At 35.2% G+C, this 15316-nt stretch overlaps 1 protein-coding gene across 7 annotated transcripts in view; it reads left to right on the top strand.

Annotated features, from left to right (window-relative positions):
* Positions 1 to 11114, top strand: part of PTBP3 (polypyrimidine tract binding protein 3) — a 116225-nt gene extending 105111 nt beyond the window's left edge. For all 7 annotated transcript variants that reach the window (XM_017503403.2, XM_017503405.2, XM_017503402.2 and 4 more), the window contains 4 exons: positions 1089 to 1181; positions 1939 to 2155; positions 5460 to 5537; positions 5687 to 11114. In XM_017503403.2, coding sequence (XP_017358892.1) covers positions 1089 to 1181; positions 1939 to 2155; positions 5460 to 5537; positions 5687 to 5819 — 521 coding nt within the window. In that variant the 3' untranslated portion in view covers positions 5820 to 11114. The remainder of the gene's footprint in view (positions 1 to 1088; positions 1182 to 1938; positions 2156 to 5459; positions 5538 to 5686) is intronic.
* The last annotated feature ends 4202 nt before the right edge of the window (positions 11115 to 15316 follow it).

The raw sequence follows: 15316 nt of genomic DNA, 5'->3' as shown, positions 1-15316 counted from the left end.
TTTGAGACAGGGTCTTATTCTGTTGCCCAGGCTGAAGTGTGGTGGCATGATCTTGGCTCACTGCAACCTCCACCACCCAGGTTCAAGCAGTTTTCCCACCTCAGCCTCCTGAGTAGCTGAGATTACCGGTGTGCACTACCACATGTGACTAATTTTTGTATTTTTTGGTAGAGACAGGGTTTCACCATGTTGGCCAGGCTGGTCTCGAACTCCTGACCTCAAGTGATCCACCCACCTTGGTCTCCCATTGTTCTGGGATTATAGGCGTTAGCCACTGCACACTGCTGAAAGATCTTATTTTTATAATATTGATGATAACATGTAGGACATAAGCTGAAATATATTGTAATACATTGAATGAAAAAGTTGAGCAAGACTGGAATTAACTTTGTAGAACCTTCTAGCTGTAATTTTATCTATATATTAAGAATTCAAAAACTGTAGTTTTTTTCATATTGGTTTATGTAAGCAGATTAGTATAGATAAGAGTGTGCTTATTATCTTTCTATACCTCAGTGAATCATTTTACCCATCCTTTAGGAGATAGAACCCACTTTGGGGAACACTAGTATAGAAAAATCGAGTGTAATATGATTAATTAGGATCAATTAGGTCGTGGTAGTCCCAGTATGAAATAGTGTTGATAGCTTTGACGGTAGCGAGGATTGGGAGAGATGGACAAATGTGAGAGATAGACCATAGAATCAATGGGTGCTGGTGATTGATTGGGTGGGTGTAAGGGTTTGAGGAAAGGAAGAAGTCAAAAGATGACTTCCAGGTGTCTGACTGGGCCAACTATGTGAATAACGATATTTATCTACAGAGTTAGTGAACAGAGTGGGGAGAGGAAAGCAGGGAGGAATCACTTTGGGGTATGTTAAGGTTATTTATGGGATGTCCACGTGAAAAAGAGTAAGTACAGAAATAGACCTGGAATTTGGAAGTGATAAACGTTTGCGAATGTATGTATGGAATTGCCAAGGGAGAGTATATAGTATAAGAAATGCCTTCTGTAAGTATATAGGTAAAATTAATTAAACACAACACAATCAGACGTTAAAAACAGTGCTTTGTTTTGTTTTAATTAGGAGTCTATGGTGATGTACATCGAGTGAAGATTATGTTTAATAAGAAAGAAAATGCCTTGGTTCAGATGGCAGATGCAAATCAAGCTCAGCTAGGTATTAATGATTAATAATTATTAATAATGTGAACATGCCCCTTTTGTGTGTGAATTTTCCTTGAAAATAAACAAACATAGATAGTAGGAATATGATTTTACAAAAGAACACCTCCTTGTGATAATGTCTTCATTATTATTTGTACCTCTCTATGTTAAGATTCAAAAATATTCATTACTCTTTTTAAGTCTGAAATTCATTTATGTACTTGAACACATTGTTAATGTTTAGAGCTTTGACCCGAGGATTTTTCTATTAAGTTTAATAAACGTGATTTGTTTTATTTCATTTTATTTCTTTCTTTTCCTTCCAAATTAAGTTTTCTGTAACCATTGAATGGCTTAAAAGTTTGGGCAAACTTTGTAATGATGATGTAAGGAAGAGTTCAGTGGCTTCACTGTTATAAAAGCTGATAAAGTGTTACTCAAAATTTCTTATAAAAATGCTTTGCTTGAGATAAAACTAATATACTCAGTAACCATTTTTTGAATACTTACTATGTTTCAGGCACTCAAACTTCATAGCACTCTGCTTAGAAAATAGTTATTTTTTGTTTATTTTAAATTGCTTTTGTTATCGTAAAATGAAGTCATTTAATGTATTTCCTTAAGGCTTTTTGGATTTTGAAACCCTTTTCACCCTCAAACTGACAATACAGTTTTAAATACATAAAAATAATTTATGGTAATATTGACAAATATTACTGAGAAATCTGTCCTAATACCCAAACTTTAAAATTTTTCTTCCCATGCACTAGCAATGAACCATCTAAGTGGTCAGAGACTTTACGGGAAAGTGCTTCGTGCTACACTCTCCAAACATCAAGCAGTGCAGCTTCCTCGAGAGGGACAAGAAGACCAAGGTCTGACTAAGGATTTCAGCAATAGTCCTTTGCATCGCTTTAAAAAGCCGGGCTCTAAAAACTTCCAGAATATCTTTCCACCTTCAGCCACTCTGCATCTTTCCAACATTCCGTATGTACCTAATAAGTTATTAATCCCAATCTGTAATATGTGATTTTGGAGAGGTTAAAACCTCTGAAATTGTTCTAACCTAGCACTTGTCCTGGTCAATAATTTCTTAGAAGATAATATATTTGCCATCATGCCTTCAGAAGGTTATTTCCAGTCCTACACTCTAAAATAGAAAGATACTGGTTTTGAAATTTTCTTTCCAAATAGAGAATTTGCAACTATTTTTCAGTTATAAAAGGTCATAAAAATTATTATGCAGAAATCTTCCATTGGCACATATTTGTCTGTTCCTTTGTAGAAGTAACGATTTATGTTAACCAATAGAGCAGAATCAAAATAGTGTATCTAAGAATTTGGTAAAAACAGATGTTGTACTTTTTATCCACAAGCTGTAAAGTCATAGATACGTTAATTACTTAAAAGCTAAAAGTTACTTTCCTGTAGCCACTGTACAAATCTCTTTATTAACTGGTGTTGTATGTGTGCTTTAGTTATCTTCAAACTCAGGGATTGACAAACTGTAGGCTATGGCAATTTTTGTATGGCGTATGAGCTAAGAATGATTTTTACATTTTAAAATGGAAACAGAATATTTTGTGATATGAGAAAATTATATAGAATTCAAATTTCACCTTTTATAAAGTTTCATGTAATATAGCTGTACTCATTCACTTACTTACATGCTGTTTATGGCTGCTTTTGAGCTACAGCAGCAAAACTGATTAGTTGCAGCAGAGACTATACGGCCCATGCAGCCTAAGATATTTGCTGTCTGGCCCTTTAAATATCTGGCAATCTCTGTCCTAATGGTTTAAAGTCCTTTATCTACAAAAATGGCAGTTTAGTTCATGGACTTTGGAAATTGTTTTTAAAAAAGGCAGTTTTGTATAATTTGGACTGATACATAAAGGGGGATAAGCTTTGGAAAGGAGAGATTAAAAGCTGTGGGGGAATATGTGTGTGTATGTGTGTAAAAATTTAAAACCTTGAGGGTATAGAAAGGGGTGGAGTCTGGAACACTACTGAGAATGAGAATGGGACCTGAATAGGAATACAGAATAATTACTCAGAATGAGTGTTGAATGTCCAGCCTCCCTGCTGGTTTCCAGTTAGGCTACACGGAGAAACCTTGAATCCAAGTTGGGCAATGGATCAAACCTCATGCCAGTCAGGAAGCTGGTGGAGTCAAGGAAAAAAGAAAAGTAGATTAAAAGTAGATTACATGGACCTAGAAATTTAGCAGCTCATTACTATGGAGTATAGGGTAAATGGGCAACAATTAGATACTGAGGCAGGCACCTATCATCATTAGCTTTTAATTTTTTTAAATTAATACATTTTTTTTGAGACAGGGTCTTCCTCTGTTGCCCAGGCTGGAGTACAGTGGTGTGATCTTGGCTCACTGTAACCTCTGCCTCCCAATCTCAGGTGATCTTCCCACTTCAGCTTCCCCAGTAGCAGGGACTGCAGGTGTGGGCTACCATGCCTAGCTAAGTGTTTGTATTTTTTTGTAGAGACAGGTTTCACCATGTTGCCCAGGCAGATCTCTGACTCCTGAGCTCAAGCAGTCTGCCTCCCAAAGTGCTGGGATTAGAGGCAAGAACCACTGTGCCCAGCTCTGTTGTTAGCTTTATCTATCTATCTATCTATCTATCTATCTATCTATCTATCTATCTATCTATCTTCACCCATCACCTGAGAAATGTTGTTAGCTTTTTAAATATATCATATTACTCAAGAGTGGTCTCCAATTGCAACCTACATAGAACATGTAGGAAGAAGAGGAAAGGATATTAATATTCTTCCAAGTTCTGGATACTGTACTGGTGCTTTACACATGTTGCCTCATTTAATCTCCATAACCTTTTTAAAAAAAAAATTGTGATAAAGTGCACATAAAATGGACAGTTTTAACCATTTTAAGTGTACAGTGCAGTATACATTCACATTAAATACTTTCACACATTATTGTGTGACTGTCACCTCTGTCCATCTGTAGAACCTTTTCGTCATCCCAAACTGAAACTCTGTACCCATTAATCAGTAACCACCTTTTCCCTCCTAACTCCCAGCTCCTGGTATCCACTATTATATGGCATTATTCATAATAACCTTTGAAGTAAGGTCAGTCTTTTCATTGTATTAATGAAACTGAGACTTAGGTTAAATAATTTAGTCAAAGTGATATACAAATGAGTGAGGAATAGAATGTGAACTCAGATCTGTCTTCTGACAGAGCTATTGATTGTTCTGCTACACCATCCTTGCTGGCAGTTGTGAGATCAGTCTACTTTTAGTCAGTTGACTGTCATGTGGTAGACCACTGTATTAGTTATGTACGGCTGTCTAACAAATCACCCCAAACTTAACAGCTTAACACAGTAGTAAATGTTTATTATCTCATACTGTTACTGCGAGTCAGGAATCTAGAAGTGGCTTAGCTGGTGGCTTTGGCTGAGTCTGTTTTAAGGTTGCAGTCAAGATGCTAGGCAAGGTTGTGGTCATCTGAAGGCTTCAACTGGAGGTAGAAGATCCATTTCCAAAATGGCTTAGTCATGTGCCTGTTTGTTGACAAAGGCCCCAGTTCCTTGTCATGAGGACTCCTCCATAGTGCCTTCATGGTGTCCTTCCAAAGCTAATAATTCAGGAGAGGGCATAGTAGAAACCACAGTGTCTCTCAGCTTCAGAAGTCACATTTGTCATTTCTACAGTATCCTAAGTGTTTACAGAGGACACCTCTGTTTCCTATGGGTGGGGAATAAGCAAGGGAGTGAATATGAGAAGGCAAGAGTAATTATGGGCCATCTTAGAGCCTGGCAGCCACACATACACATTCAGAATTACCCTGCAAACAGCTGAAAATGTAGAACTCCAGACTGTAGCAGACAAGTCAGAGCTAGGAAACTTTGGAAGTACCACAGTTGATTACTGAAGCCAGTGGTATAAGTAATAAGAATAAAAACAGATTCCAAGCACAGCTGCTTAAAAAAAAAAAAAAAATATATATATATATATATATATATATATATATATATATATAGAGATAGAGAGAGAGAGAGATTTTTCTTGCCCTTTATATACTTGCCCATGTCTTCTGTAAAGATTTGAGACAAAATTCCGTTACTTGAGGTTATGTGTCTGTTTTTGAACATCTTTCAGGGAACTTCCAAATCAAGTCTTTGTCATATGGCTTAATAATTCTGTTTGAAATGTAAGATACTCTAGAGATTTGATGACTGCAAGAGTTAATCTGCTTCACTTGTGATGGGGCCTAGTTAGTTGACTCCCTCTGATGTTTTCACAGCCCTTCTGTTACAGTGGATGGTCTGAAGAACCTTTTCATAGAAGCTGGATGTTCAGTGAAGGCTTTTAAATTCTTTCAGTAAGTCTTTGCTTTAAAAAAATACATTAAAATTATTTAGTATGGTATGCAAATTTTCAAGGAAGTTCAGTGAAGTCTTCCGGTGGGGGAAGGAGTTTGGAAGCAAATTTTATTCTAAATACTTTCTGTATTTCTTATACCATTTTCAGGAAAGATCGCAAAATGGCGCTCATTCAATTGGGATCTGTGGAAGAAGCAATTCAGGCCCTCATTGAGCTTCATAACCATGACCTTGGAGAAAATCACCACCTCAGAGTTTCCTTCTCAAAATCTACAATCTGAGAATTTTCCTCTTTTCTGTGAATTTTTCTCCTAAAACTGGACCGTAATTTCAGTAAAACCTTCAGACATAGACTGAAGCAGCTCATGACCAATTTTGCCTCTTTCACAAAAATAACTCTGAGTTTGATATTCAAGTATATTTTAAAAATCAAGGGATGTTCTTTTTTTCTATCCCCCCTTCCCCACCACTGCCAGTCAAAGGTTTCTTTTCCCTTTGTACCATGGTTTCTATGAAGATAACCTTCAGGAAAAAGAAAATCAGGAAAAAAATATTTTTTTTAATAATTTTATTCCCTATATTAAATTAGATTTGAAGAGAATTAACTTTGTTTTAATTTGGGTCCAGATCAGCCTTATACAACATATCTAGACTCCTTTGTACTTTTAAAAAATTTAAACATGCAGACTTCTAAAATTACTTGATGGAAGTAATTTAAATCGCTTTGACCATGTTATTAACCTTATGAATCAGAAGTCTGACCCTTGCAGGAAATTCTGTTCACTTATAAATTACATCAGATCTTTGCCATATATCAGTGGTTATTATGCATAAACACATTGAATTGTGTGGCAGCAGATTTATAAACCTGCATGTTTTCTTTCAAAGTTATCTTTTTTCCCTGTAAGACACACTCCTTTAAATAATGCCTATCTTTAACTTTTTAAGACTATTTGGAAAAACGAAGTGTCTCAGCTGTCCCCAGGGAAATTAAGTGGAATCCAACTAGGATCTGTTAAGAAGATGTCAGAATAACTAATAATTTTATTAGGAAAAAAATCATGTTTTAAATTTCAAATGATGATTATTTGTCAAGTAATATGATCTTGGAAAATTTTAAAGAAAAATAATTCTACTTATAAACTACTTTTTTATAATTGTTTTCAGAAAAAAAAGTTTACAGTCTTAAGGAAAATATTCAGGTCTATCATATGGTTTGACAGATTTTTTAAAAGTTATTTTTGGTAAGGTCTTCTTTTAGAAAAAAAATTAATCTCAAGGGTTTTTTGTACCACTATAATCTCTAATACTCAAAATTACTGTGTATTTACTTAATTTCTTATGTGCCTTATTATGTGCTTAAGATACAATAGGTTAGAGTTTAATCTAAATATCTTGAGAGCTATATTGCAGACTTCGTAAGCATTTTGTTTTCTCTTTCTCTCTTTTGGTAAGGATTTAAAATTTTTTTAATTGCAATTTTAAGTGGTTTTCAATAAGTAATAGTTTTTATCAAATTTTTGGTGCTTGGTGCAGAGATGGTGTGGGGAAGGGTGAATGGTTTGGGGAATAATTCAGCGCACACCTGTAGGACTCTTTACATTGTGACTAATAGGGTTTATTGCCAGTTATTATTGCATATCAATTTGGGGCTGTAGAGTGCAATCTCAGTTTCATCTTTATCACCCATCAGAATTTGTCTCAGGATTGTTTGGTTTTTCTCAATACTCAAGGGAGAACTTGCTTTTCTTCGTTAATGTAACTTCATTACTGAGTGCCCACATATTTGGAGTATGAGAGGGTGGGTTATTTCTCATACTCTGTCCCTCTCTTTTTGGTTGAATGTAAGAGTACATTTTAATGTTGCTTCAGTGATTGTATAATGTAAAATTGTTTCTTTTTAATAAGAAACTTTGCTATTATTCCTTCAGCTCTTAATCAGAATTTTTAAAAGCAGAATTTATCGAAAGGGTCATTTTTGTCTACCCCTTTTACAGTTTTCAGATTCTCAAAGTGTTTCATCTCAACTTTTAAAAGCATAAAGAACATCTTCCTGGGTATGGTGGTGTGCACCTGTAGTCCCAGCCACAGGCGGGGAGAATCACTTGAGCCCAGGGAGCTCAAGGCTGCAGTGTGCTATGATCACATTTGTGAATAGCCACTCCACTCCAGCCTTGGAGCATGGTGTGACTGACCCCTTCTCTAAAAAATAAACATTTTAAAAATCTCAATCTCTTTGCTATAGTCTAGTGATTAATGAGAACATAAGGAGGTTTTTTACAGTAGAAATTTTACCAAAAAATAGAGAACTGCAAGAGATGATACAGATTGTTTAAATAAAAAGCAGAATTCACTCACCACTGAGCAACACTTAGTTGGTAGAATAGAAAAGAACATACTAAATTAAGACCTTTCAAATGGATCAGTTTCACTGAATAGATAGGTATAATTATGTATATAGTTCTGGGTTTTTTTTTGTTTTTTTACTTAGGAAATAAATTTTTACCTAGACACAAGGGGGTGTATGAAGGAGGAAACAGATGTTCTTGCAAAATCTCCCAAAATTTGCTTCTCCCCTCCCCACCCAGGCACTATTACAATTTTCAGTGCCATGCTAAATTGGATTATTTCATTTACTTTAAGTTAGGAATTACTGTGTAATTTATTAATTCATGATTCTTACAACATTCAGCATAAGTGTAGCAAAAGTTGCTAATAACAGAAGGGAGATCATAATGGTGTTGAATGTAATTTTGAAGTAGGGAATGGCCTTCAAGTCTGAGAAAACATTTGAATCCTTTTCAGGGATTTGTGTAGGGGTGTGTTTGTGTGTGTGTGTATGTGTGTGTGTGTAGATAAGTGTATATACATAAATACACTCTTCTAAAGTTGTATATACATATGCACATTACATACATTTTAATTTATTGACAAAATTAACCAAATTAAGATTTGGAGATGTGGGATGTTCTTGTTTTAAAATAGCATGTTTGAAACCATCAGTTTATGTCTAAAATTAGCTGTAGCACATGGATGTTGTCCATATTTAGCTATTCGCTGTTTGAATTACAGTATTTGTGTTGGCATAGTTTTTGTAAAAAGATTAAAAAATATCAGGACGGTGGAAAAACTAGATCTGTGTATTTCTGTTTTGGCATGCATTTATTCAGTATCTTCTAGCAATGGTTGATTTTTCTCTGTTGATCTATCATAGTATCCTATTTTTAAGTTTATTTGCTTTATTTTAAGGAGTATTGTCATCACTTTTCAAGATGTCTTGACTTTTCTACACAAAGTATATATATTCAGGACATTAAAAAATAGCAGTACACATTTAACAGTAGCAAATTACACCAAAGTGATTTACTTTGAGATCTGAATAATTTGCATAGCAATAAAATGTGTTTTATGTAACATACAAATAGAAAAATGACCCAGTATCTTAATTGCTGCTTACTGGAGAGTATCAGAATTACTTCTGGGGAGTATCAGAATTGCTACTTAATGGAGAGTAGCCCTTACAGAATGCCATAAATTCTTTAGGACTAAATATTATAATCAGTTATTTGAAGTAATGTTTCTGATTTACTGTTAAACATTGCAGAGCTCAGTTTTTGGAGATACAGTTTCTGCCTACCTGTTTCATTATGAGAATGTGGCCTCTTTTGGCTCCAGCTAGTATGATGATGATCATGGGTTCTGCTTTAGTTGATAAGAATTGGCTCCTATGACTGCCTCTGTTCAGTTTCTTTTTTTAAATTTTTGGGGGATGGGGAGTCTCGCTGTGTTGCTCAGACTGATCTCCGACTCCTGGCTCAAGTGATCCTCCCGCCTCCGGCTACCTATAGTGCCGGGATTACAGACATGAGCCACCACGCCTGACTCTTGTTCTTTTCAAAGTCTCCATGCCATCAGTCAGCAATGCTTATATGTTTAGCATATTATCATGCCGTTTATCTTCTGTTCTCACTAGATATTTTTGGACAAAAAATGACAAACTCAAAAGTACAGTCTTGTTCCCCACCTATCTCTTAGAAAACCTAATGTGTACCGCTATTTTTAAAACCAAAAAGAGACAGCACGACGATGTGTAAAGCATTTTTTCTCAGCCTTTCCTTTGTCTTGATCTGTTGTCAACAAGAACAAAACTGCCAGACTTAAAATACTCTACTATTGTGCTAAAAGAAATACAACTTAGATTGCACAAAATCAGAAAATATAACTCAGCTGTCTTTTAAGATTGTGTTGTTATCTACAAGACTATTAGCAGTCTTTTTTCAGAGCAAATTTTAACAGCTAGTTGTGAGTGGTTTAAAAAATAGAAAATTATTAAAATCTTAGTTTGAGGGGTTTTATAGTGGGAGAAAAAACGGACCAAAGTTTATGTGCCTTCTTCAGTAGTCTTAATTGACCTTTTCTTTCTATTTGAGACAAAAATAGTATCAGTATTCTGGTTTTCAGGAAATATGTACTATATAGTTTTAAAAGAATGTTGTCCCGCCAACTATTCATCCAGGCAAAGAATTGTAACTGTATAAATGAAGTCGCAGTTACACTTTTGTCTTTATCACATAATATTCATTATAGAGCATTGTGCAGGTCCAAGAATAGAGCTGCTCAAAATCTTCGTGGTAGTTTCCTTAGTTTTTGTAATCTGAGGCATATGTTCCAGAGAACAGGGATATTTGTCTGGTCCAGTGACCTTGGTGATCATAGTCATAATTGAAAGCTGCCTATGGCATGCTTAAATCAGCATTGTCACCTGGTTTGTTATTGTTGTATTATTTTCACTTCTTGGATCTATGTAGTAGTTGTAATAACAAATATTTAAATAGCTATTTTTTTGATGCCATTAAAATCATACTCTGGCCTTTTTCCCCCCTTGCCATTGTTTCCCAGATCTTTTAAAAATTCATCCCATATCCAGAAAGTACCAATTAAAAAGATCACTGACCAAGCAAAGCTTTGCATCAAAATGTCACCTCATTGCTCTGACCAAAGACTGACTGTTCTGGTTTTAACTCCTCTCTGTGAAGCATTTTCCCCAAGCTCCTTTCTGAAAGAAGACCCAGTGCAGAGCGGCCTTTACTTTCTATTTCCTACTGGTGAATAGACTACTTAGAGAAAATGGGAGTTTCAGTGTGAACAGAATGGATTAGGATGACAAGAGTTTGATGGGCATTTTCAGTACTGTATTTAAGGAAAAAAAAAAAAAATAGCACAGCTAGGAGCCTCTGACATTGTCTAGTGTTTTACATGGTCTGTTCATAAAAATCCCCCTTTTCAGTTTGTAAGAATGTTCATCTAACAGAAGAAAATGCTGTAAATATTTGTAACAACATTTTTTTTAAAAAGGCCAAAAAAGACAAAAAGGTTTTTGGGAACAAATGAACTTATAAAGTGGTTTTATATAAAACATCAATTGTCTTGTATATTTTGAATAAGCAGCAGTACCAGCTTTCATTTGTAACAGAGTTTGTGGCATTGGAGAAAAAGGATTCTGTGATTGTTGAAGTGAATTATGTTATAAATGCAAAGAAGATAAAATATTAAAAAACATATTTTCTAAATGCGTAGTGCATGGTTAATTCAAGCTTCTGTACACTGCAGTATATTCCGTTTTCGTTCAGTTTGTATATTTGCTGACTATTACTTGATATCTCTAATCTCTTTTCCTAACAAATATAGCATTGTAGCATGCCTTTTAATAAATGTCATGACATCTGTACTCTCTTAAAATTTTTCTGTGTTCTTGTCTGTGCTTTGGGTTTTCCCTTGTCTTACCTGTAATTCTAATGATGTCCTATTTTCTTTTCTTTTCCATAGCCATTCATGTAAACGTCTCATGATTAGATAACAGCGAGCACATCAAACAATGTTCAAAATGGGAAAAACACAAAATGTGTCTCTGCCTTCATTTAGGAATAATTCTCATTTTGAGGAGCAAAGTGCTTTTCTAATTTTCCTGTGATGCACCTTCTCCAGCACCCCCGTGTAGTGCAGGGGCATGATAGCATGCTTTATTGCCCACACACTCACTCCCCTTTCTCTCTCTCTCCCCATATATGCAGTACCGGAGTCCAGTTGGAACACTATTTCCAGTTTAGTTCAGTATTGGCTTCCCTGTGGCATTAGTATATATATACTTTGAGACACAAAGTGTGATCTCAAACCAAGTTTGTATCCTTTTCAAAAAGATAACACAGATACCAGCTGATGATATATTGCTTTTCCTTAGACAAATGTTTTACTTCTCAGATCTTCAAAACATTGTTGGATTGCAGAAGTCTAGACTTAGCATTCATTGTATATTTTAGTCTCTTGGTGGTGGGAATTTATTTTGAATGGAATAGAAAATTAGGTAATCACTGCTATCTTTGCTGGCTTACCTGTAAAATCTGTGGTCTCCATAAATATTACTAGAGAAACAGGTAAATATTGATGTATTTTAGCATGAGGCATTTTCATCAGGAAAAGATAAAATAGCCATATGACTAAATGAGGCTTTTATAAACTCAATTGACTGTGAAATGTTTATTTACACAGCAGAGGGGTTATAACCATCATTAAGAGTCATGCAGTGACCTAAGAGACCACCTAGTTCAATTTCCAATCAACAGCAAGGAAGCCAGGTCTCTGTGACTTGGTCTAGTGCACTCTTGCACCCAGGTTCGCAGTTTCATACTTCCAAGTGCTAGTAAGGTTACAATCTTGAAGATCTGTACACAGTATTGGAGTACTTATGTTTTCTCTTAAAAGCCACACGATCATAGCTCACTGCAACTTAAAGACATTTGAGTACGTGGTGAGAGTGTTTCTGATGAAGGGTAAAAATGCCTTATCTACTTATGAAAATTTTTTAAATGTTTCACATTTTAAATTTGAGAAAACTAACTCAAAAGATGACTGTTGATATTAGTTTGCAAGGGCTGCCATTAAAAAGTCCCACAGACTGGATGCCTTAAACAACAAAATGAGTTTTTATAGTTCTGGAGGCTAGCAGTCCATGATCAAGGTGTCAGCAGTGTTGATTTCCAATAGTGCCTTTCCTTGGTTTGTAGATAGCTGTCTTTTCCTTGTGCCTTCTATAAGCTCTTTCTTCTGAGTGTGTCTGCGTTCTAATCTCTTCTTATAAGGATGTGAGTCAAAATTTGATGAGGGCTTATTCATATTATCTCATTTTACCGTAATTCTTTAAAGGGTCTGTCTCTGAAAGTAGTTATATTCTGAGATTATGGGGATTAGGTGTTCTATATAGGAATTTGGGGTGGGGGACACAAAATTCAGCCCCATAGCACTCTTGTATTCATTCAGTTCAAGCACTGATTGTACCAGCACTTGAGCTAGGAGTTGGGAGAAATGCAGAGTTAAGCACATGGTGACTTATCTTTTAGAAATGTGTAATGTAGAAATGTCAGCCTAAATCCACAAATCAAAACAGTGCTTTTGAACTCCTGCCTTCAATAGGAATCCCCAAAAATGGATCATGAGGACCTTCTGAGGCACTTCTAATCAGAATACAAATGGCTGTAACTATCCTACAGCTAGTTGTGAATATGTAGGAAAATGACCTTGCCATAATTATCTACTTTTTACCCTTAGAAATAAATATCCATTTCAGAGCAATGATTATTTCTAAGACAAATGCCGTTACTTAAAGATCAGTTGTAGAAATAAGAGGACATCATCAAGCTGTGCCCAATATTAAATATCTAACATTTGTTGATAGTCAGAAGTGATAAACCTATTTTTGTAGTCTTGTTTCTACATAAAAGTTTTTTTTTTTTTTTACTCTTGAAAACTATTATTTTACTACCAATTTAATTTTTCTTTCTTCAGCAAAGTCTGTCAATGAACCAAGTTCTCATAGAACTTAAGATTTTGTTTCATTCTTTCCAGGACCAGAAATTCCAAAATTACAGGGAAAAAGAATGGAAAAAAATAACACTGAATGACAATGGACACTAAGTTCATGAAGAACTTCTTTTTAAAATGAAATTATGGAAGAAAATACCACAAAAAGAATAATCGAAGTGGCAACAAAGATAAAAGTTTTTTTTCTGTTGTCTTTCAACCTACAATAGGAATTCATCACTATTTGCTGTGTGTTTTTATCAAAACAATTCATGCTGAAGTGATAAAACGCTAGTAATAATTTTGCTGGAATTACCACCACATTCTGCAGCCACTGGGTTCTGATGTAGTTTAAGAAACCAGAAAAGTTAATGATTCTAATGTTCCCAGCAGATTCATATGTCTATTTTTCTTTCCGTTTTTGTTTTGTTTTGAGACAGAGTCTCACTGTGTTGCCCAGGCTGAAGCAGGCTGAAACTCCTGGGCTGAAGCCTTCCTCCTGCCTCAGGCTCCCAAGTAGGTGGGACTGCAGGTATGTGCCACCAAGCCTGGCTAATTTTTTTTTACTTTTTATTTTTGTAGAAACTGGGTCTCACTTTGTTACTTAGGCTAGTCTTGAACTCCTGGACTCAAGCGATCCTCCCTTCTCAGATTACAGGGGTGAGCCACTGTGCCCAACGTTCGCTATTTTTTTATTCCTATATTTATTCTAAGGATATAGATAGGGTAACAGGAAAAACTCAATATTTCTTTTGGAATAAATTGCCCTCTAATCACTTGATAAGCATTTCTATGATTATTCTATGCCTAAAATTAGAGAATTATCTGCTAAGTCTTTGATCCTGCAGAATACAAATCTCACATTCTAACCTATTAAGAGATTACCTTCAACCAAAATAAAACTGGTATTAACTACATTAATGTTAGACAAAGTACACTTTAGGGCAAAAGGCATTATCAGAGATAGATTTCATAATGATAGAATTATATAATATGGTAATGCAACTGAACAAAATGAAGCTCTTTCCACTACATGGAAGAATCTCACAGATGTGATGTTAAACGAAGGAAGTCATGCACAAACATATACTGTATTATTGACATCAAGTCAATAAGATTCTTAATGCACAAATAAGTATTACTCTGATAAACTCCCATGTATCCAGTACCCAACTGCAGCTAGTGACCAATTTTGTTTAATCTGTTCTCCCCATTCCTAGGATTACTTTTATTTTCTCATTTTTATTTTTATTGTTTGAGACGAAGTCTCTTGTTGCCCAGGCTGGAGTGCAGTGGTGTGGTCTTGGCTCACTGCAGCCTTTGCCTCCTGGGTTCAAGCAATTCCGCCTGAGTCTCCCTAGTAGCTGGGACTATAGGCACACACCACCACACCTGGCTATCCTAGGATTACTTTTAAACAAATCTCAGTCAATCATATAATTTCATCTGTAAACATTTCAGTATAGAAGTTCATACATACATTGCAGTTGATAAAGGCTTTTACTGTTTCCTTTTTCCATCCCTTTTTTTTTTTTTGTAATTTATTTGTTGGAGAAACAGCTATTTGCTCTGTAAAAAATTCTAACATGAATTTTGCCAATTACATGTAAATCAAGAAGAGCTCATTCTGATTCTGTTTTTTTCTTCTTTCTCCCTGTCTCCCCTTTTTTTTTCTCTTTTTTTTTTTTGTTACAGTACTTCATAGATGGCATTATGTACTTCCATAATGTGTCTTTTCATGGCAGTATCCATTGATCATTGCCTAGATCCATTAATTTTTAAGGACTGTATGATGGCAAAGCTCGAATTCTAATTCCTTTTGCCTGTATAAGTTGGATTTCTTCTATATAAGAGAAACTCCCCCTATCAACTATTTGGTTACTTTGAGGTATAGCTTCTATAGAAAAGACAAAATAAGTGCTTG

This window comes from Cebus imitator, unplaced genomic scaffold, assembly GCF_001604975.1.
Source record: "Cebus imitator isolate Cc_AM_T3 unplaced genomic scaffold, Cebus_imitator-1.0 Scaffold310, whole genome shotgun sequence".
Classification (NCBI taxonomy): Eukaryota; Metazoa; Chordata; class Mammalia; order Primates; family Cebidae; genus Cebus; species Cebus imitator.
Note: the sequence above shows the minus strand (reverse complement) of the source record. Positions and strands in the feature narration are given on the sequence as shown.